Source organism: Garra rufa, chromosome 8 (assembly GCF_049309525.1).
Source record: "Garra rufa chromosome 8, GarRuf1.0, whole genome shotgun sequence".
Classification (NCBI taxonomy): domain Eukaryota; kingdom Metazoa; phylum Chordata; class Actinopteri; order Cypriniformes; family Cyprinidae; genus Garra; species Garra rufa.
The window spans coordinates 33,160,848-33,184,607 of NC_133368.1; the positions used below are offsets into that span (position 1 = coordinate 33,160,848).

General features: G+C 36.1%; 1 protein-coding gene across 1 annotated transcript; it reads right to left on the reverse strand.

Moving 5' to 3' along the window:
* Positions 1 to 367: 367 nt before the first annotated feature.
* Positions 368 to 22,497, reverse strand: osbpl11 (oxysterol binding protein-like 11). Its single transcript, XM_073845413.1, has 13 exons — positions 22,239 to 22,497; positions 20,442 to 20,510; positions 20,133 to 20,308; positions 19,883 to 19,962; positions 18,682 to 18,870; positions 18,376 to 18,574; positions 12,640 to 12,782; positions 8,871 to 9,011; positions 8,287 to 8,740; positions 8,016 to 8,202; positions 5,124 to 5,306; positions 4,289 to 4,442; positions 368 to 2,548 (listed from the first exon to the last, which is right to left on the reverse strand). Exons 1-13 carry the CDS (start codon positions 22,316 to 22,318, stop codon positions 2,465 to 2,467), a joined length of 2,139 nt encoding a protein of 712 aa, XP_073701514.1. The 5' UTR covers positions 22,319 to 22,497; the 3' UTR covers positions 368 to 2,464.
* Positions 22,498 to 23,760: the final 1,263 nt, after the last annotated feature.

The window sequence follows — 23,760 nt, forward strand, 5'->3', positions numbered from 1 at the left end:
TGTGTGTTTAGAAAACCCTATACCAAAAGTTTAAACTGATATGGCTTAAAACACATGATTTTAGTGCGATAAACATGATAATCAAAACCAAAAAGATGTTTTCAGCAGACAATCTGAGGTATGAGCTGTAAAGGCACAGTCCTATTCTTGAAAAGGGGGCGGGGAGCAGCAGCTCATTTGCATTTAAAGAGCCATGCACGAAAACAATATGTTTCTGCTTCAAAAATAGGCATTTTCAAAATGATGTTTTTTTTGGGATTTGAAACTTCACAGACATATCTAAAAGAATTATATGCATCTCTTCTTGATACCACAAAGACACGGTCATCAAGTCAAATGAAATAAAGTTCACTAATAGCTGAAATCCTCCAATATATTAACAATTTTATTTTTTCAATCATATTTTCTGAGGCTACAGGGAGTGTATTTTAAAACATCAGTGCAGTTGATGGCTCAGCAGAATGACTTAAGTGGAGAGCACAGCTGATGTACCAAACGCTTCGTGGGAATTCTGGATTTTGCTGACAGGAAAATGAAAGAAGATATGTACAAAGGCTGTGGCTTCAGTCTCACTCGGTTTTGATGAGAAAGCTGACGGCTGTGAGGTGGAACGGGAGGAAGACTAACACAAATAAGGCACCACAAGTTTTCTCAGCGCAACCAATGCCAGGGCTGAAGCAGAGATTATATGAGAGATGCAACACTTCAGCCAGCACCGTCAGTCCAACTGTTCCCCGCTGGCAAACTGAACAATGAAGCGTTTCAACACAAAATCTTGAAGAAACCTCAAATTCGACATGGTTAAAACTCTTGCTAACATGACCAGATAACTAAAAACCTGAATCTTTAGCAAAGAACAGGTGCTATCAACACATCAAAATGCGATTAAAGAAACAGCACGCTCTAAAATGAAAATTCTGGTATTTACTCACCCTCATGTCATTCCAATGCACACTTTATTTTTCGTGAAATACAAAAGGAGATATCAGGCAGAATGTAATGTACCATGCAAGCAAAGTGAATTGTGATTCATACCTTAGAACTCCATAATAAAACCTAAAAGTGCTCTAGAAAACTTGCATACAAACAAGTCTTTTGGTCTTACGGTCTGACCAGCTGAAAAGTGCCAAAATCCCTCTAAAACCAAGCTGGTGGCTTGACCATCAGGACTGAAAACAGAGCAACTCAACAGAGCAAATGAGATTTAATGATAAGATTTTTTTAGCTTAAATTTCAGTCTGTTATTCAGACTGTGATGTAGCGCACAAGTTATATGGAATACATAGAGCTACATGAGGGTGAGTAAACAAACATTTTCATATTTGGGTAATTAACCCTTTAAAAATCCATGTTATCAATGTCAATCGAGGTAGAATCGAAGTGGAACGTAGCAGTCTGAAGTCATTAAATTAAACTGCATAACGGTGTTTGTCAGAACTTACTGTATCTCCAATAATACTGTCTAATCAGGTTGCATGTACACATCGAGAAGATTATAAGGCTGGCTCTTTTCTAGGTTTAAACTGTTAAAGTGCTCAACATAAACATTAAAAAGATGAACATTCGGTTATATTTATTCACCCTTACGTCATTATAAACCTGTATATTCTACTTTGGACCCCATTGACTTTCATTGTATGAAATGATCATCTTCCCTAGAAGATTTTAAATGCCATGAGGGTAAGTAAATGATGGCAGAATTTTTTTTGAGGAGGGGGTTGAATATCCCTTTAAAATCTCTCTGAAACTAAAGCCAACGTAAGTGTTCATTGAACATCAGGCAGAAACAGAAGAGCAGGCCTCAACCCGAACACTTCCATCTGGCCCAGATTTTGTGTATAGTGCCTGCAAGCTTCATTTACCAGAGCGAGAACGAGAAAAAGACAGCGTAATACGAAAGCCAAGCCAACGGTTTCTCTCTCACCAACACTATTTGCATCTCGCCAGTTCTCAAAGCAGCTAGACGCCTGTCCTTTTAAACGAGCTCCCCTAATCCTGGATGATATCATATAAATCATGATAAATCAGTACGATTTTAAAAGAATCAGAAAACTTTTGACCGTACCATGGTCAAATACAATATACCACAGTATGGTTAGATTAAGAAGTTCACCTCAAACACAATCCCACGTTAAGAGCGGTCACACTGTATTCATCCCTCGTTACATACGTCACTCGTTAAGGCAACATCAACAAACAATATCTGTGTGCGGACTGAAGAAATCATTCACCGTGTAGTTCTACAAAAAAATCTTACCACCGAGGGATGCAAAATATGAACATCAGAGTGCAAACCCGCAAGTCCACAAAGCGTGTTACAAACACTCAAACTGAAGTTATGTTTTTAGGAATCATATAAAGGAGAGTGTATGTCTTCATCTGTGAGAGAGGGAACACCGGACCAGAAGTTTACTGCAGCAGGAGGCTGTACAATGCCTGGACTCAGGTCTTCAATGGTCAGAGGTCATGGGTTTTGTGGAGGGGACACTGGGGAAGAGCTATGGCCTGCCGTTTTCCACAGTGGTTGGTAATACATCCAGCCTTCACCCTGGAAAAAGACAAAAAAAATAAGAGAACTTAAAAAGCATAATACCAAAGACTATGCAGTTAAAGGGATAGTTCACCCAAAAATAAAAATACTGTCATTAATTACTCATGATGTTCCAAACCCGTAAGACATTCGTTTATCTTCGTAACACAAATTAAGATATTTTTGATGAAATCAGAGAGCTCTCTGTCCCTCCATAGACAGCAACGTAAACTTAACTTAAAGGAGTAGTTCACTTTCAGAACAAAAATTTACAGATAATGTACTCACCCCCTTGTCATCCAAGATGTTCATGTCTTTCTTTCTTCAGTCGTAAGGAAATTATGTTTTTTTGAGTAAAACATTTCAGGAATTTTCTCCATATAATGGGCTTCTATGGTGCCCCCGAGTTTGAGCTTCCAAAATGCTTCCAAAATTGTTTAAATGCAGCTTCAAAGGGCTCTAAATGATCCTAGCCGAGGAAGAAGGGTCTTATCTAGCGAAACGATCGGTTATTTTCTAAAAACATTTACAACTTATATACTTTTCAATCTCAAACGCTCGTCTTGCAGAGCTAGACAAGACAAGCATTTGAGGTTAAAAGGTATATAAATTGTAATTTTTTTAGAAAATAACCCATCATTTTGCAAGATAAGACCCTTCTTCCTTGGCTGGGATTATTTAGAGCCCTTTGAAGCTGCATTTAAACTGCATTTTGGAAGCTCAAACTTGGGGGCACCATAGAAGTCCATTACATGGAGAGAAATAAAGTGTTTTCCTCAAAAAACAATTTCTTTTCAGCTGAAGAAAGAAAGACATGAACATCTTGGATGACAAGGGGTTGAGTACATTATCTGTTCTTATTTGTTCTGAAAGTGAACTACTCCTTTAAGGCCCAGAAATCTCTCAGATTTCATCAAAGATTTAATATAAATTTAATTATAAATAAAATGTATATTAAATATAATTGGCAGAAGTATAAAGCATGACTTCAACGTCACCACGACTAAACATCTGACAGCCTCTTTTAATCTTTATTTAAAATCTAATTGTCGGAAAATCTGAGTTAGAATAGTGTGATTACAAACACAATGAGGCCGTAAAAGCAGACTACACAGAGTAGATGAGTTCTAATCAGCGTGGGAACATTTAATGTTCCTGACAACCTATGTAGTTAAAGCAAACCGCCTTTTTCGAGACACAAAATATCCAATGTATTTTATGTTGGATAATAAAGCTTGTATTAACCACAAACATTATTTCAGCCATTTAACCAAAAATTCATTCAAACAACCTATTGACTTCAGGATGATAGAACTGAAAGTGCTTTTTTATTTTTATTTTAGGACTCATTCCTGCAGCACTCAAGCATTCAAGCTTCACTTTAACACTGTTTCACAGTGAACAGAAACCCAAAATGTGAGCCAAAATGTACAGTGGAACTTCATTTTAATTGTGTGAAAAGTAGTCAGGAGTGAGAGGTGTTAACATGTACAAGATTTTTTTTTTTAATAATAACATTAGCTGGAAAAACTACAAACAATGAAAAACAAGCAATCTATAATAAAACTATAATAACAGTACGTCCAAAAAATCTTCAGAAACATTTATTATATAATATACTATTTTAATATGAATAAATTAGGGCTGCCCTCAACTAAAGATTTTTCTGACCAAGTCTCTTCTCATCGACTGTTAGGGGCAGCCCTAGTTTAAATTATTGCGTGATTTCAAAAAAATAAAATGCAGATGTGTTCTTACTTTGCGCTCAAAGTATTTGGTCCTCCACGCTGTTTGTGTCTCTGCGCGATGCCTCTCTTCTTTCCTCTGCCTTTCCTCCAGGAAGCGCTTGTGTTCTGTGGCTTTATCCATATCCCTTTCCTTCAAAGACTCCGTCACATGCTGCCACAGTCGCCTGCAGGAAGAGTCACGGGTTAAAAACAGAGCCTTCACACCACATCAACACGCTTTTAGTAAATGCCTCGAGTCCACAGATAACAAGACAGCTATGGTATTCATCTAAAAAAATAAATAAATTTCCTTCCCTTTATTTTGTTCCAAACCCATATATCATTCTTTCTCAGTCCTTCATTATGTAATTTTTTAACTATTCATTTAAAGTGCCATTTTTACTGTTTCTAATATTGTTTTGAGACTCTCCTACATTAGGTTTATATGCATGCAAGGTCAAACAGAGCTTTTGTTTTCTCAAAATATGCATTTAATATCACCTAATTTTTCAGTGATTCTCAAACAATTAGTTTGTAGCAGTTAAAAGATTAAACCCTCCTTTCCTTGAGCCTACCCTGCTCTGATTGGTCAGATGGCCCAGTCTGTTGCGACTGGTCTACTGCGTATAGTGCCTGTCGGTAATGATATATCCATTGTTATGGTTCTCTATTATGAACGCTCAATAGAAAATATAAACATCAATTATTTATCATATTTACAGGATGTGATTCAGTGAAGCCAGCTGGTCGAAATAAACTGGGTACTGAACCATCTTTCAAGAGCAAGCATTTTGTAAACATGTTGAACCCCCCAAAATTAGAGAAGCAGTCATCAGTAAAATCATAAACTGACTGGCTGGTGTTACCTGGATTCATAGGGTCCTTGCAACTCATTGGGCCGTACTCTTTTTCTGGTGACAGGGAGTTTGGTAACGTCTAAGACACGTGTCTCCCCACTGGTGTAGGCAAACTCCAGCACGCCGTTCCACTCGCCCTGCACACGGCACACCACGGAGTTGGTGGGGTTGTGTTTGACCTCCGCGTTCACTCTGAGGAACAAAGCACAGGTTTTTGTTACAGTCCACTGGCTCAGCTTTCTGATTAAAGTGCTCATATCACGAAGAACCCAGATTAACTTGATCTTTAGAAGTTGACATAAAAATTAAAATTGGCATCATTTTTTTTATACATAAATCTCTAATACATAAAGCTGAGTAATAAGCTGAAATAAGCTTTCCATTGATGTATGGTTTGTAAGGATAGGACAATATTTGAGTGAGATATACAAAATATCCTTATGATTTTTGGCATTTGGCTGTTGATTACAAAAACATCCATGATACTTAAGACTGGTTTTGTGGTCCAGTGTTACACACACACACATATATATATTTCATAATCTGTTTCGGATGTACAAGTGATACTTTCACTTATGACTTGTTTCCACTGAGAGGTACGGATCAGTACAGTACAGTCAGGAATGATTAAGGACAGAACACCCTGATCCGGCTTGCGTTTCCACTGCAAACAGTACCCTAAACTTGATAGGCATAGTGTATGCGGTAAAGTAGCAATCAACGTCATACTCAAGTGAATAAGAAAGCGTGACATTGTCTGTTTGTATGTGTGTGTAAATATAAAATTATAAAATACACTCACTGTTACATTTGTGTTTGCACACACTAATGTAAACAAGCTTAACACACATGAGCAGCATGCTGGAACGAGTGAAGGAGACGCTTCATTTTTTCTTGTGTTGTCATTCCTTTTGAAACACGTGCAAGTGACAATTCACTGTCAACCAATCAACATCCGGCAGTGAGTCTAGCTCCACCCTTTAGGTACCAGACTACTGTGCTAGGTACCCCCACCAGAAGGGTCCCAAAAAAGCGGTACATTTCACTATTTTGGTACCATTCACAACTTCTGACAATAATTGCGTATCGTACTGTACTAGACTGTACAGCTCAGTGGAAACAAGCCATTAAAAGAACTTCTTAACAGCCCAAAAGGACCATTTACTGACACTAAGGCTGGCGTCTAGATACTTTTTCAGCCAATTGCACTTGTCATTTGTATAGAATCCCTGATTATTTCAGTCTGATCTTAGCTGGATTGTTTTAAGACCCTGTCACAATGTAGTGGAGCAGTATAAACTATACAGGTACTGAACCTCACATCAAACCCACACTGCATTATTTAGGGCGCGACACCAAAAAAATAGCCAGTTTAATTTTAGGGGTCAAAAAGAGGGTGCAAATTTATTAAAGATTAATTTTTGTGCCTTACAATTTTCTTACTGAATATGGTGTTCTCTCGCTTATCTGGCCTATAAACTACAGCTGAAAAGTCTGGGGGATTTTTTATGTTTGCGTAAGAAAACATACAATACCTTTCAAAAGTTTCTTTTGTTTTTTAAAGACGTCTTTTCTGCTCACATGGCCTGCATTTATTTGATCCAAAGTACAGCAAAAAGAGTCATATTATTAAATATTTTTCCTATTTAAAATAACTGTTTTCTATTTGAATATATTTTAAAATGTAATTTATTCCTGTGTTTTCAAAGCTGAATTTTTAGCGTCATTATTCCAGTCACATGATCCTTCAGAAATCATTTTAATATTCTGATTTGCATCTCAAAAAACATTTATTATTATTATTAATATTATTATGTTGAAAACAACTGAGTAGAAACTATTTTATCTTTGATTAATAGAAAGTTCAGAAGAACAGCATTTATCTGAAATAAAGCATCCTTGCTAAATAAAATTATTCCTACTCAAAAGATCTTAAAGCATCCTTGCTAAATAAAAGTATTCATTTCAATAATTTCTATCTCAAAATAAATAAATAATTAAATAATAATTATTACTGACACTCCAAGCTTTTGAATGGTATAGTGTATAATGTTGCGAAAGCTTTTGATTTCAGATAAATACTGATCTTTGGATCTTTCAACTCATCAAAGATACCTGCAGAAATGTGCTCACCTGTTTTAAATATTAATAATAATAATTTTAAAAAGGTTTCTTAAACAGTAAATCAGCATATTAGAATGAATGATGCTGAAAATTTAGTTTTGATTACAGAAATAAATTACATTTTAAAATAAATTCAAATAGAACACAGTTATTATAAATAGTAAAAATATTTAATAATTTTACTTTACGTTTTTTGCTGTACTTTGGATCAAATAAATGTGGGCTCGGTAAGCAAAATAGACTTCTTTAAAACACATAAAAAACGTTTCACTGGTAGTGTATTTCTCATATTTATACTCAGCAAGGCTGCATTTATGTGATCAAAAATGCAGAAAAATGCAATATTGTGACAATTAAAAATGTTTTCTACTTGAATACATTGTAAATGTAAAATGTAATTTAATCTTGTGATGGCAAAGCTGAATTTTAGCAGCAATTACTCCAGTCTTTCGTTTCACATGATCCTTCAGAAATCATTCTAATATGCTGATTTGGTGCTTAAGAAACATTTCTTATTATCAGTATTGAAAACACTTGTTTTGCTTAATATTTTTGTGGAAACCAAGATACATAAGGATTCTTTGTTCAATAGAAAGTTCAAAAGTAAAAAAAAAAACAGTATAGTCACTTTTGATCAATTTAATGCATTCTTTTAACAGTAGTGTACACTAATTAACAGTTCTTTAGTGCTGCTGTATAAATTTACATTGAAAACACTACACTCTCTCACAGAGATGGAAAACAGAGTCATGTAATGTGATCCAGTGTGATCCTGACCTGTGCAGCTTGCCCCCATAGAAAGGCTTTGTCTGGAAGGTGATGACTGCAGAGTAGCCTGTCTTGGCGCAGTTGACATTGACCTTTCCTCCAAGTTCCACCCAGGGCACAGTGAGGATAGAACGGGCGTAAGCAGAGGGCAGACTGAAAGTGTATTCTTCACCATGCTCCAATAGGTGTAGATTACCTGAAAGCACAGAAAGTTAACTTTTCTAATAATTAACAATGGAAACATTTGTACTAAAGTAAGTGCGAGGTTGGTGAAACTCACCTTCTCCGATCATAGAGACGCCAATGGACATGCCCATGAACTTGCTCTTGGTCCAAACATGCGTGTTGACGCACATCTGCCTCTCCTGGCATTCTGCATAGAAGCCCGACACAGGTGGATGATGGGAAACCTGCTCAGCCACAAAGCGGACATTATAGCAGTCTGGCACGCACGAGGTCCCCTCTTTCGGGACCGCTGACGGAGGCGTTGTTGCTTTGGGTACATTCCAAGAGCAGTGGAAGGTCTCCCCGATGATGGGGTTGTAGGGCTTCTTGGCAATGGCACCTTTGCGACCTTCGTGGAAGGAAGTGAGGTAATACTCCACAAATCGGACCATGCGGTCCATCGGGCTGGAGCCATCGGTGATGGCCACGAAAAGGTCCGGATGGGACATGAAGTCAGCATACATTTCCAACAGAGAGCGCTTCTCCAGAATGAAAGTAGGCAGGACCACCTATAAGCCCATTTTAAAGCAATTAATTATTACAGATTTAATTCAAAGTGGTGCGACTAAAAGGTTTATCTGAGGTTTGAGAAACACACAAGACGAAATGAGAGCCATTAATGAGATGGAGCTGATATACCCTGGTGAGGTCCATGCCCAGTTTGAGCTGAGAGAGGAGGTGCAGAATGACGCTTCGCTCCTCTTCAACAGCACCCAGATCCTCCTCCTCGGTCGGAGTCGAATCATCTACCTCCTGTGTGGCATCAATCTCCTCCTGTTCCTGAAACCCACACCAAACTCCATGATTACATCCTACTCAACCAGTAAAATACTATAATCACAAGGACAGAGCCCCCAAAGTCTCACAAAGTTTTCTACACCTTTTGACCAACGACCTTTCATTACTTTTAATAATGACAGGCTAATTTATCTAATGGCTTAATTATCTAATGACAAAAGCCAAATAAATAAATATTTATAATCATGTCCATTGGTTGAAATAATACTGAAATAAAATAAAACATAAATATTAGATGATGAACTAATAAAGAAAGGTTGCCTTGGCAAGAACCTAAGTAATGTAAGTAATTTTAAAGTTGAAGTACTAAAATTACTTAAACTAAATATTAAAGAAGTGTAGTTTTTTTATTATTTACTTTTGACTAAAAACGTGAATACAATTAAAATGTAACAGTAAATATAATACGATATAAAAGCTAATTCAAGGTAATAGCTGATTCAACATTTTAGAGGTTAAAAAAAAAAAAAACATGTGACCCTGGACCACAAAACCAGTCATAACGGTACATTTTTTTTAGGGATGCACCGATACGAATCGGCGGATCATGCTTGCGCGTTTTGTCAGTAAAGCCGGTTCTGTAATCAGCGGTAAATGCCATCAGGTGCGTGATTTCACGTTGAGCCGTATATACTACACACAGCCGTTATTTACCGACGAGCTGCGCAAATCAATGTTCATTATCAGTGTGAAAGTGCGCAGCTCGTCAGTGAACAACGGCTGTGTGTAGTATATACAGCTCAACGTGAAATCACGCACCTGATGGCATTTACCGCTGATTACAGAACCGGCTTTACTGACAAAACGCGCAAGTGATCGCCGATACGGATCGGTGCATCCCTAATTTTTTTTTAAATTTCTAATCATCTGATTGCATATGAAAGCCGAATAAATAAGCTTTCTATTGATGTACAGTTTGTTAGGATAGGACAATATTTGGCCATGATTTGAAAATCTGGAATCTGAGGGTGCAAAATAATCAAAATATTGAGAAAATCACCTTTAAAGTTGTCCAAACTAAGTTCTTAGCAATGCATATCACTAATCAACAATTAAGTTTCAATATATTTACGGTACAGAAATTTACAAAATATCTTGATGGAACATGATCTTTATCTAATATTTTAATAATTTTTGGCATAAAAGAAAAAATATTTTGACCCATACAATGTATTTTTAGCTATTTCTTCAAATATACCCGTGCTACTTAAGAATGTTTTGTGGTCCAGGGTCGCATATTCATTATAGAAAATGTACATAATTTAAGATTTTTATAATTTGTCAGGCCTTTAAATCATTTTAAAATGTTAGGTTTTACGAGGTGCTCAACAAACCTTTTCTCTATGATATTCTGCATCCAAGATAATGCTTGGGTCCTTTCTCTCGGTGCAAGTCTCTGATATCTTTCCCATTTTACCATAAAATTCATAAACATGGTCACTTAAATAAGTAACTGCACACCTATTTAAACAGGGTGCATGATTTATGGCATCATTTGTACTTGTGGGACAAGTTACAGTATGTTTTTGTTTGTTTTAAACTCAAACCCCAAGTCGAGCAACGGTAATAGTTCTGCTTGCCTCAACAAACACCACTAATGACACCTGCCAAAACAGCTTTACATAATGTAGAATATTTATATATTCTTATTTATATGATTGTTTTTGAAATGTAAATCTATCTGTTATGCTGCCTAAAACAATGGATGATACAGTTATGTTAAGCAAAATATTATGCAGGGAGAAAAAAAAACATACAGCATAGAAAACATTTAACACTGCAGACTAGTTTACTTAGGTTAATAGGGAGCCTGTCTAAAAGTCCGACATTCAGGAAGGCTCAGGTGTTTGTTTACGTGAAGGTAACTGAAGCAAAGGATTACTCTTGAGATTCACAGACTGAGTCTTTTCCAAAACAACGTCAGTTGTCAGTAATTATCACCAGCATCTATTAGGAATACAATCGTCAATGATTGTGGTGCTGTGTTAAAGAGATATTTCACTCAAAAATGAAAATTTAGTCATTAATTACTCACCCTCATATCGTTCCAAACCTGTAAGAACTTTGTTCATCTTCAGAACACAAATAAAGATGTAATTGATGTAATGCAAGTGTTTTCTGAGCTTACATAGACAGCAACACAACTGACATGTTCAAGGCCCAGAAAGTTAGTAAGGACATCATTAAAATAGTCCATATGATAGTCCTACTATTTAACCACTATTCTTTGGTTCAGTTTTTAATTATTTTAATTTTACACTTTTCAAGCCAAATAATTTAAGAAGAATTTATTTAAGGAAAGAAATTATTAATAATTATTTAATTTAAATTTAATTTAATAAAAATTTAATAAAGCTGTGTTGCTTAATATTTTTGTGGAAACTTTTCAGGATTGCTTGATTAATTGACATTTCAAATAAACAGAATTTTTTTTAAATAGAAATTTTAAAAGTACAAATCGTTTCTGTGACTTTTGTAGGTTGATCTCCACAAGTTTAAACGCAGTGTCTCTGGTGCTATAAAAACACTGATGTTTGCTTAAGCATCCCGACCAACCTAACATGCTGTAACAGAACTGGCTCAATCAATGGTGTGAGATCAGGGCGAGAAGTTTTTGTGGCTTGACCGATGGCAGACAAGCTTTAAAGGGATAGTTCACCCAAAAATGGGTCATTAATTACTCACCCTTATGTCATTCCAAACCCATAAGACCTTCATTCATCTCCTGAACACAAATTAAGATATTTTTCATTAAATCTGAGCGCTCTCTGACCCTGCATAGACAGCAAGGGTCCTACCATGTTCAAGGTCCAGAAAGGTACCAAGAACATCGACAAAATAGTCCAATGACATCAGTGCTTCAACTGTAATTTTATGAAGCTATGAGAATACTTTTTGCTCAATTCTTCTTCCACTTTGGAGAGTACCACAATGCAAATGTGCTTTGATCTCGTAACTTTATAAAAATACAGTTGAAGCACTGATGTCTATGGAGGGTCCGAGAGCTCTTGGATTTCATCAAAAATATCTTAATTTGTGTTCTGAAGATGAACAAAGGTCTTCTTACGTTTGGAACAGCATAAGAGTGAGTAATTATTAACAGAATTTCCACTCTTCAGCACTAAAGGCACTAAACTACATCTGTTATTATGCTACTAGGACACTTGTTTGAACATGACAAGAACTGACTTGGAAACAGATGTTTAGAATATACTATAACCACAAAAATCACTAGTGCTGTTAGTTCTGAGAAAAGCATAATTTGTATGCAGATGCCACGTGATTTGATATTTTATCTAATGCAACGACATTGATAAATACTTTTTTTGATCATCAAATACTTTTTTGGGGACATTTAGTCATAAATATAATTTAAAAACATGTCTATGTCTAATATAAGACAAGCTCAGATACTCAGAAATCACACCTTATTTAGAGAACCATTTTAGTGATCAAGTCACACACTTTTTGAGCAATTCAATAAGGACTTTTTCAACTTTTTCAAGATGATTCAAACTTTTGTTTGCTTATCATGATTTATTTGCGAATAATTTAGAACCATTTGTAAAATGAACGACTGATAACAGCAAGAATGATAAACAAATCTTACCCCAGCAATATCACAGGAGTCCATTTCTAAAGGTTCCAGAACGGTTCCCTCTGTTTTACCGTCATCTTTGGTGATGCTAGGTAGCGTCCCTCCATTCTTTAGGATGTCTGGAAGTTTTGGCTCCAGCCACTCCAGTGCAGGGCCTACAGGGCACACAAAACCTGGCTCAGGGGTGCTCATATCACCGGCCCACCAGCACGATGCCCACAAGCCAACAGCAGCCTCTAACGCCACAGGAATTCTAGGTGTTTAGCGCTCTGGCAAATGACACAGAGTTCTGAGTGGAAACCTGAACCCAGGGTCTCATCGTCTGCACGGAGCCCTGCCCATTGTTGACTTGTTTGCTTATTGGCACGGAGAATAATTTGGTGGTTTTTGTTTTGTTCCAGTCATTAGGAAGTTCAGAAAGTTCACAAGGTGGCTGACTACTCTTTAAAGTAGAAATGCAGGTGAGAGTTTGGGATGTTTACTTGTTGGTTCTTTCCAGTCAGAGAGTAATAAAATATGCATGCTTCATGGCACGGTTGCATTGAAGTCACTTGACAACTACAAGGCTTCAGTTTTGCAAAACTCCAAGGGTTTTGAGGCCAGATGAGTCTCCAAACATGCAAATCTGACAGGAGACATTTTCATCCAAGAATTGACAACGGTATGGTAACACAATTTGGTAAGTCTGTCAATCGCCGCGCTTGAGTGACGCCAGCAGAGCTCTGGTTACCTGCAGAAGTCTATCAGTGGTGGATACAGTTCCTCATTAATTATAAAACAATATTCCACTCCCTGAGCAGGGCTCTAGGTCATAAATTCTACAGGCACAAACATGACCTGAGATTATTAGATTTGCGACCACAAATGCTTGTGGTTTTTCAATAATGTGAAATGGAAAACTAAACATCCATTTTTCTGCTAAGCTATTTGTTAGCTTGGTACACGCAGACACTGCGACGTGAGCAGAAAGACTTGGCGTTGCATATTTTGATCATATTGCATTGACCTGGATTACACATACGGATCAGTGAGTCGCAGTGAATATGTGATTTAAGGTATTCAATAACTGTCTGATAGCGGGAAAGAGAGTATGTGTGGTTCCCTAAAAGAGTCTACATTATTAATCTTTGGATTGCATTTCGCCAGCCAATAGATGAGTGTTACACAAATTCTACACTATGGTGGTATTTAACAAAAAGGGTGGCTGTACTTGCTCCTTTTTTTTAATCATAGCATGGCTTTTTTCCTTTTAATACTTAATATTTTGATGCCTAAAAGATGAATGCATTTTAAAAAATGCATTAAAAAATACAATTAATCAGTGAAATCTACTAGTACTGCAAAGTGAAACTGCACATTTTCTGTAGTTTTATTTGTTAGTAATAAATTGTACTATATCAGCATTATATGAGCACACCCTGCTCTCTAGACAACAATATCAGTCATTAGAAAACCCATATCACACCCACATTTACACATCAACAAAGCTTATCTGGTATTCTGAGTTTAGGCAACATCCAGGCAATTAAAGAGGTCAGACAGATACAGTAATACAGTGGTGGCCAAAATGATTAGAAAACTAGTATTTTCACCAGCTAAAATGGTTTTAGGTCAGTTATTTGTATCTTTTGCTGAAGAGTGTCAGTAGAAAATATCAGTTTACATTTCCAAGCATTCATTTTCCCATTATTGTAATAATCCAGCAAAATTTTTGTTTGCACAACTAGTCTGACAACAGCCAGTGCTCCACAAAGATCTGATCTCATTATCATCCAGTCTGTTGCGAATGACATGAAGAAACAGAACAAACTGAGATTGATTAAATCCAGAAGAACTGTGGCAATGTCTCCAAGATGCTTCAAGAAACCTACCTGCAAAGCTACAGTACTGTTAAAAGTTCTAACACTTGTGCAAAAATGCTGTAAAAAGAGGATGCTGTCAAAAATAATGTCATAAATAGAGTTTCTTTTTAAATTAACTTCTATTAACTAAATTAAATCAACATTTGGTGTGACCATCCTTTGCGTTTAAAGCAGCTTTTTGAACATAGTTTTTTTTTTAGGTAGCTTTGCAGGTTGGTCTCCTGAAGCATATTGGAGACATCGCCACAGTTTTTCTGGATTTAGTCATTCTCAGTTTGTTTTGTTTCTTCATGTCATTCCAGACAGACTGGATGAGATCTGATCAGATCTCTGTGTGGAGCACTGGCTGTTCTCAGACTCCTTGAGCAACAAAAATCACACTGGATTATTACAATTATTGGAAAATGAATGTTGAGAAATGTGCTGGTGAAAATACTAGTGTTCTAATAATTTGGCCACAACTGTATATACAGCAAAATTATTCCTAAATACCAATAAACTAAATATGGGAAAGTGCGTTAAACCTTGTGGCATTTCTGATTATATGTAGCACCAGCAGCTCTGCATATCGTTCCAAATTACCTAATATTAAAAACAAGTGCCTGCAGTCAATTCACAATGTAATTTAGGCTTTACAATATGGTTGTTATTGAAGGACGGGAGAGTTGCAATAGAATGGAAAACTCCTGCAGCTTGTGAGTAAAGGTTTAGTCACATTTACGGTTGCTCTGCAACATTTTGCATAATTTCAGTAGGAATCACACAACTGGGACTTTAGCATGAGGGCAAAATAGTTCCCTGTGCCAATTTCGCTCACATTTAGTTTGGTCTAAGAGAATTTACTGTATCGACCAGCAGTAAGCTGCTTGATTTGAAAGTGACTTCTGTGTGAGCGGTGCTTAAGTGCTTTTCTCCAATTATTTTTAATGTGATTTCATCAAAATTTCACTAATGTAACTGCACCTCCAGTGCACTAAAGCACTGCATCTCATTTGTGACCCTGGACCACAAAACTAGCCATAAGTAGCACGGGTATACTTGTAGCAATAGCCAAAAATACATTGTATGAGTCAAAACGATAAGATTTTTTTTTTGTGCCAAAAATCATTAGGTTATTAAGTAAAGATCATGTTCCATGAAGATATTTTGCAAATTTCCTACTGTAAATATATCAAAACCTAATTTTGGATTAGTAATATGCATTGCAAAGAACTTAATTTGGACAACTTTTCAATATTTAGATTTTTTTGCAGCCTCAGATTCAAATAAATGTATCTCAGCTAAATACTGTCCCGTCCTAACAAGCCATGCATCAATGGTTTGAATAAAGCTTATTTATTTAGCTTTCAGATTATGTATAAATCCCAGTTTGAAATTGACCCTTATGACTGGTTTTGTGGTCCAGGGTCAGATTTCAAGGCAAAAAAGAGCCCATTTAATTTCAAAGGTCAGCAAGACGGTGGAAAATAGTCATGTAAAGCTAAATTATGACTTAAACACTTAAGCAGACCTTAAAGTGCCCATATTGTGCCATTTTACGGTTCCTAATATTGTTTGGGAGTCTCCTACAATAGGTTTACATGCATGCAAGGTCAAACGCTTTCGTTTTCTCAAAACATGGATTTAATATTATCTAATTTTTCAGTGATTCTTAAACGATTCGTTCAAATCAGTTCAAAGATTCAGTCTCTCTAAACCCCTTGGTTCCATGAGCCTACTCTGCTCTGGATGGTGCATCGATTGTCATAGTTCTGTATTTTGAACGCTTGATAGAAAATATAAACATTTATTATTTATCATACTTACAGGTTGTGATACAGTGGAGCCAGTGGGTCCAAATAAACTGTGTATAAGCCATCTTTTAAAAGCAAGTATTTTGTGAATCCCACGTTGAACGTTAAACAAGATTAGAGAAGCAGTCATTAGTAAAATTGTGAAGTTGTTTGTAGCCGACCACGCAGAACATTATGCAAATATGTTACACCATGATGTGTAGCCGTCAAGGAAGTGGGATTTTAATTACTAACAAATCGTTCAAGTTGTTCAGAGTTGATTGTTTCATTTGGGAGACAATAACTTAATTAACTGTGCACTTTCGGCTTTACAACTTTACACACAGGATGAAGGGCTATATTCGAAATGGCATTATAGGGGCACTTTAATGTTTAAAAAGATACATAGAATAGGATATATAGAATAAACAAAAAATAAAACAAAAAATAAACAAAATGCTGCACATTTTGTGTGGAAATCTTCTCAAGAAAAGCAGAGAGGAATACAAGAGACTCTTTCTGTATGGCACATAGGAACAGCACTAATCAATAATTTCTGTGATGGAAGCTGTGCTTATAAATAACCCTCTTACCATCTTTTACTGGAAGAGAAATGCTTTCACTTAACATCTGAGCACTGCAGTAGCATAAGACAAATTATAAAGCAGAGTCAGGCCTAATAGTAGAAGAACCAGACAAAGGAAAAACTGCCAGATGTCTAGCATTTTGGACTAGGGGTGGGAAAAAAAATCGATATTGCAATATATTGTTGTGCTCTCTGTCGCAATAAATAATCGATACACTAACGGCCAATATCGATATTTTATTACAACACAAATTATTAATTTACCCGTCGTCAGTGTCACTGTCACTACCCAATATCTACCATTCTGTTTGCGGGGGGCGCTGTTCGAGTAAATAGGCGTAAAGTGGCGGAAGCAGCGGCCAGTGAAGAACACAAGTTATCTTACAACATCAGAGAAGAAGCGCAGAAAAAAAGAGAAGTGAGAAGAATGGCGGAAGATAACGAAAAACAAATCAAAGACGCACCCGCTAGTTGAGCATGCTGATCAGTTACGCCTGTTTCACACATACTCCGTCTGCAGTGCTAATGCGTTGAGTATTTTTTTCCGCACCCATGTTAACGGATTAGAGCGTTCACACTGCACGCGGTTGCTGTGCAAGTGCATTGAATAATACGTTGTTTATTATACGTTGAGTTTAAACGTGAATATATCTAGAATTGTATTAGTGTACTGTGATAAAAGAGTATCACAATGCTGAAAAAGCACGTTTGTATTTGAAATCAAAATAACGGATAAATGGTGTGTTTGTGGAAAACAGCCGCGGATCAGGAACGGACTGCAAACGTGTTCTGTGTGAAAGCAAAATGAGTCCGTGCTGCTTCTGCATCGCATACGTAACGCACACGGACTGCATACACATTGCAGACGGAGTATGTGTGAAACAGGCGTTATTGTTCCTCAAGAAGAATATGCCTTGATGAGACCACTGTCCAGGTTAACATAAAGCACTTTACAGTAAACTTACTACTGACGTTTCAGTATCATGGTTTACACATGTTAGTTAATGTTCATGTTGTTTTTTAATGTTCAGGCACTTTTATCTGTCTAGCTGTACAGTGTTTACATTTAAGACCAGGAGGCAGTAAGTTATTATGCAAATGCATATTTCTTTGCACAGTGTTGGAAATGTTGGCATTAATAAATGCATAAGATTTTCTTATCATGGGTATTTTTTTCTTTTTCAGTCACATATATCGTGATATATCGTTGATGAAATTTCTTCCAATATATTGAATATCGTAGATATCGTGAATCGCGATATTATCGATATCGTGGGCCACATATCGCCACAGAATTGAATCGTGAGTTACCTGTATTGTCCCACCCCTATTTTGGACCTCATTTCACATTTAGATTTTTTTAAATAAAAAATATAGATTATTAGTTATCCAATTACCACTAGGCATGTACACAAGTAATGCATATGTAAAGTAAAAATAAACAGATATAAACATATCTACTGTTACAGTCAACATAATGAAGAAAACCACAAGGGTCAACACACAGATATAAAAAAATAACACTCACCACCGAGAGGAATTTTCTGTCGAGCCACTTGTTGGAGTTGCAGGATATGCAGGCAGTCGCTGAGGCAGGTCATGGTGGCCAAAGAAGTAGCTTTCAACAGCAGCAAGTCTTGGTCCAAGGGAGAGGGACCCTGGGAGGAGGGCAGACCCTCAATACTCTGGATAAGGTCTCTGTGCTGGCCCTGCGCCTGAACCATCATCTAAAGAAGGAGTATTGGCTGGTTAACAAACAACCTACACCTCTAAACTTCAAAACAGATGCTTTTAAAGTTACAAAGAGACCTCTAAAAGCATCTTTCAGTCTTACCTCTCTGGCCTCCAGCAAGTGATCAGGCAGCAGCGACTTCCTGCTGGAGTAAAGAGACGAGCCGCGCTGCAGTTGGGACAGGCCCAACAGGGCGTTTGAGCTCTGGTTGATCCGGTGTTGAGATCCTGGAGAGCTGCCACTGCCCTGAGACGCCATGGAGAGACTGCGAGTCTGAAGCGGTGGGTTTGTCTGTGGAATTATGGATAATTGCTGAAAGGATTAGAACACCCAAAAACGGCTTTTTTATCATTATTTACCTCATTTCAATCCAAATCTGTACTTTTAAGCAACACTAAATGAGAGATTTAAAAAAAATGCTAGAAAGCCGGTAATGATTTTGACTGCAAAGCTCTAAGAAGGCTAAAGGAAAGTAGTGATTACTATTTGTGTGTTACAATCAGTCTTTTGAAGATTTGTGTAAGACCGAAAATATACCCGAAATATAAGTCATTATTTACTGATTATGCTTCCCTGAGTCAAATATTCAGTGCAAAGACACATCATACCATTATTTGATTTTAAACACTATTACAGACTTGATGTCAACGATGCCAAATGGCATTGGTTCTCAAAAGAAAGCTGGTAAAATGTATCAGTTTTGAAAAATATGGTGGTGAATAAATAAGAGAATTTTAAACTGTGAATTAGAAATGAGAAGTTCACTTTCAGAATTAAATTTCCTGATAATTTACTCACCCCCTTTATTTTGTCTTTATTATTTGTCTTTCTTTATTCAGTCATTTGAGAAAAACATTCCAGGATTTTCTCCATATAGTGGATTACAATGGTGGCCAACGGGTTGAAGGTCCAAATTGCCATTTCAGTGCAGCTTCAAGAAAATGACAAATCGTTGCGCTGGATAAGACCCATATTCCTTGGCTGGGAACATGTAAAGCCCTGAAACTGCAACTGAAACTGCAATTTGGACCTTTAATGGTGGCCAACATCCACCATATAGAAAAATCCTGGAATATTTTCCTCAAAAAACTTAATGTCTTTTAGACCGAAGAAAGAAAGACATGAACATCTTTAATGAAATGGGGGTGAGTAAATTATCAGGTAATTTTCATTCTGGAAGTGAACTAACTATTTTTGCAGCATTGTAATTAACCATATTGTCTATCTGTTCTTGTAATTTATTAAATCACTGAGCAGTATTGTGATGTTAACAGTATTACAGGTGTTTGGATGTAAGTCTTACTTTTCCCATCGCTTCCGTGTGGTGCTGCGCACAGATCTGCAGTCGGCTGACCCAGTGCTGTCGCTCCTTTGCATCTGAGGCTGAAGTTACACAAAATTAAGACAAGTGATACAAGTTAGTATAAGCTGCATTTTTACAAAAAAAACTTGTGGTATGCTTAAGAGAGCAGAATCTAAATAAAAGGAAGTGAAACTATCTAAGATTTTAAAAAGTAGCAACAAACAAACAGTGAAAAAGATCATGTGACCACCTCTAAGTTTGTATTGTTCTCCGCTGATGGCATTGACAGTGAAGGTGTGTGAATCTTCATCGCTGGGAGAAATCACCGCACCAGCTAATGGCAGTGAGCCCCTGGGCTTCTGATTCCTGGACTGCTCATTAACAAAATATTCCAGCAGCCCTGCCTCATTGTTGAGCACAAAATATCTAGAATGGAAGCGTAACAGATTAGGAGTCTTATATATTTTATCTACAGATTTCTAAAGATTTCCCCCCTCAAATCAGCACATATTCCATTTGGACCTGTTTGTATGAAAAAAAAAAAACACTTTTGACTTACCGATACTGCCATCCAGTCACAAGATTGGTGTATTTCATTAAATACCCATCCACCTTTTCCATCAGATCACTTGGTAAAAAGAAAAACATCATGTTGTAAAATTACTAGTGTGCCAGATTCATACTTTTAGCTAAAAGAAATCACCAAATGTCAACAACAAATTGTATAATATGCATAAAGACTATTCACAGGATGCTGGGAAAGTAATATCCATACAACTCTACCAGATGATGGTGTATCATATATGTATATATGGGCCATTCTACAGAATTGGTGCAAACTGCTGTCACACATTAAAAAAAAAAAACACATTTAAGTATTCAAATCTTAGATGTTTACTAAGATCCTTCTATTATCTACTGAAGCTCACAATAATATTAAAAAATATCAGTAAGCTTTATATATATTTATATAAAATCATAATTTATTGGGTACTTTCAATTGGGAGGTGGCTGTCCCAAACCATAACCCCTATATATATATATATATATATATATATATAAATGTGTCCCACATTTGTAATGTTACTATCATGTTTTAGTCCATTGGCTGAGATTAATTTTAACTACACCCCTAAATGTATGATCAGAAAATATTCATGTGTCCTTTTCTCTCATAGCAACAAGGTGTGAGTAGATAGGCGATTTTGAGGTAAATGTGTTCAAAAGTCTGAAAAACATGTGTGTAACTTTCAGGAACGTCACTACTGAACACCTTTTTCTGCAAATAAGCACACTTTTTTGGGAGTTATTTCATAACATTAAGATTTTATATGTGTTCAGAATGGTGCTAGCTAACCGTGTGTTGAGCTAGGTTCAAAAGGATCTAAAATTGTGACTACCGAAACAGTCTCGACTGAAACATGTCATCATTGTTTTAGTAGTGACAGAAGGGAACACATAATTTAGGGGAAATAAACTAAATTTTAGTACATTTATGCAATTATTTTTGTATTTTATTAGATTTTAGTAAGCATACAATTCTGTAATGTGATGTGGTCACTACCAAAGCATTGGTTTCACTACTGAAAATGCGCAGTCACTACCAAAACATGGGATGTTTGGTCAAAAATAAAGTATACTGAATGATCAACTAAGATGTTATGTTGAGTTTTTGGCTCAATGTATATTCAAACTGACGAATCCTTAACTAAATCAGTATGATCAACTTTTTACCTTTTACAGAGACAAACTGGATTCAAAATAGAACAAATGTCATTAATTACACCTGAAATATTGTTACAAATTTAATTGCTATTGATTTACCTAATAAAATAGCAATTAGATATATTTACAATGTAGATGTAAACTAAATAAACAGGCCAATACAACCCTTCTTATAAATGATATATTACTGTGTTTCAGTAGTGACAATTTTGGCAAAAGGTCAAATATTCCAAAACTTTCTGAAAATACAATATGAGAATTAACTGCACAATTACTAGAAACGTGTACCTTGGATATTATACAGGTTTTTTTTTTTTTGGGGGGGGGGACATTTTTTCAACTCTGACTTTGGACCAATTCTGCAGAAAGACCCGTAAATAATGAAAGTGAAAGGAGACCGATGCTGTTCGTTTCAGTATGTAATACATGGAAAATAGAAAATCATACGATTTGGAAAGACATGATGACAGGAATCATATCACAGTCTCATGTGTTTAAGTACAGTTTATTCCGGAAATTGAATATTATACGACCTCCCCTCGCATTAAAATGTAACCTTAGCGTTTGCTATTTAATATCGAATAGTTAACATGGCTCGTAAGTAAACACTGTTCGTTTGTGAGAAAGATACCTGTACTGCCAGGATTTGGAGCCCGTCCTGCAGGAACTCTGTGAGCCGCCGTGATGGTCCAGCACGGCTTCAGTCTGCATTATCGGATCCTTCCTATGATCTACAACACAACTATCACTTCACCTGCCGTACTAAACAGCGACTAGTCGATTTCATATGGCGGACATCAAGTCAAAATGATCTGTTATGGCCACTGCCCTAAGCATCGCACTAGTTTAATGCTCTGAATTACAGAATCACTGGCATGTTTATGTCTCATGCAGCCATGACAGAGCGTGAAGTCATTCGCGTCCCGCATCATGTGACTGGAGGTGGTCTGAAAAACACATTCATTACACCGCAATAACGAAATTGTTTGATTATATTTATTTTATCAATAGTATATTTGTCGTATGAATATAATTTACTAGAATTACATTTTTAGTGTTTTGTGTTATTTTACTTTTGAACCTCGATATAATCCTTTCAAATTAAAAGTCCTAGGTGGCGACCAGACGGAAGCGCGCTAGTTCAGCTCTCATTCTGATTGGCCAGATGTAATGATACCACCCTCATGACGTTCAAAGTCAAATAATAGTGAAATATGTTGATTATTATATAATATACACTACCTATCAAACATTTTTTGAATAGTAAGTCTTTAAAGTTTTTTTTAAGAGTCAGCTTCTGCCCACTAAGCATGCATTTATTTGATCCAAAGTACAGCAAAAACAGCAATAGTGTAAACTATTTTTACTATTTAAAACAACTATTTGAATGTATTTTAAAACGAAATTTATTCCTTTGAATTTTTAGCATCATTACTCCAGTATTTTGTCACATAATCCAGAAATTATTCGAATATTCCGATTTGCTGTTCAAAGAACATTTATTACGTTGAAAACAGCTGAGTAGATTTTTTTCAGCTTTCGTCGATGAATATTAAGTTCAGAACAATAGCATTTATCTGACATAGAAATCTTTTGTAACATAAATGTTTTTATCATCACTTTTGAGCAATTTTAAACATCCTTGCTAAATAAAAGTATTCATTTCTAAAAGGTTTTGAATGGTATAGTGTCTAATGTTGCAAAAGCTTTTATTTCAGATAAATGGATCTTTGGATCTTTCTATTCATCAAAGAATCCTGAAAAATGTACTCAACTGTTTAAAATATTGATAATAATAATAATAATAATAATAAAAATGCTTTTTGAACAGCAAATCGGCATATTGGAATCATTTCTGAAGGATCACGTGACACCGAAAACTGGAGTAATGATGCTGAAAATGTAGCTTTGATCACAGGAATAAAATACATTTATAAATTACAGTAAAATATTTCACAGAAGTACTCATTTTGCTGTATATTGGATCAAATAAATACAGGCTTTGTGAGCAGAAGAGAATTCTTTAAAAAAAAAAACTTTTAAATCTTGCTGTTCAAAAACTTTTGACTGGTAGTGTATATTGAAATCATAGCTAAAATAATATAACTTTGATTTTACCACTTTTAAACATTGACTTAAAAGGCAAGTAAAAA

Coding starts and splice junctions, on each gene's coding strand:
- osbpl11 (XM_073845413.1), bottom strand. CDS start 22,318: ATGCAGACTGAAGCCGTGCTGGACCATCACGGCGGCTCACAGAGTTCC. Junction 18,575..18,681: donor ACTTGCTGGAGGCCAGAGAG/GTAAGACTGAAA, acceptor CTCCTTCTTTAG/ATGATGGTTCAGGCGCAGGG. Junction 4,443..5,123: donor CAAGGACCCTATGAATCCAG/GTAACACCAGCC, acceptor CTCTTCCTGCAG/GCGACTGTGGCAGCATGTGA.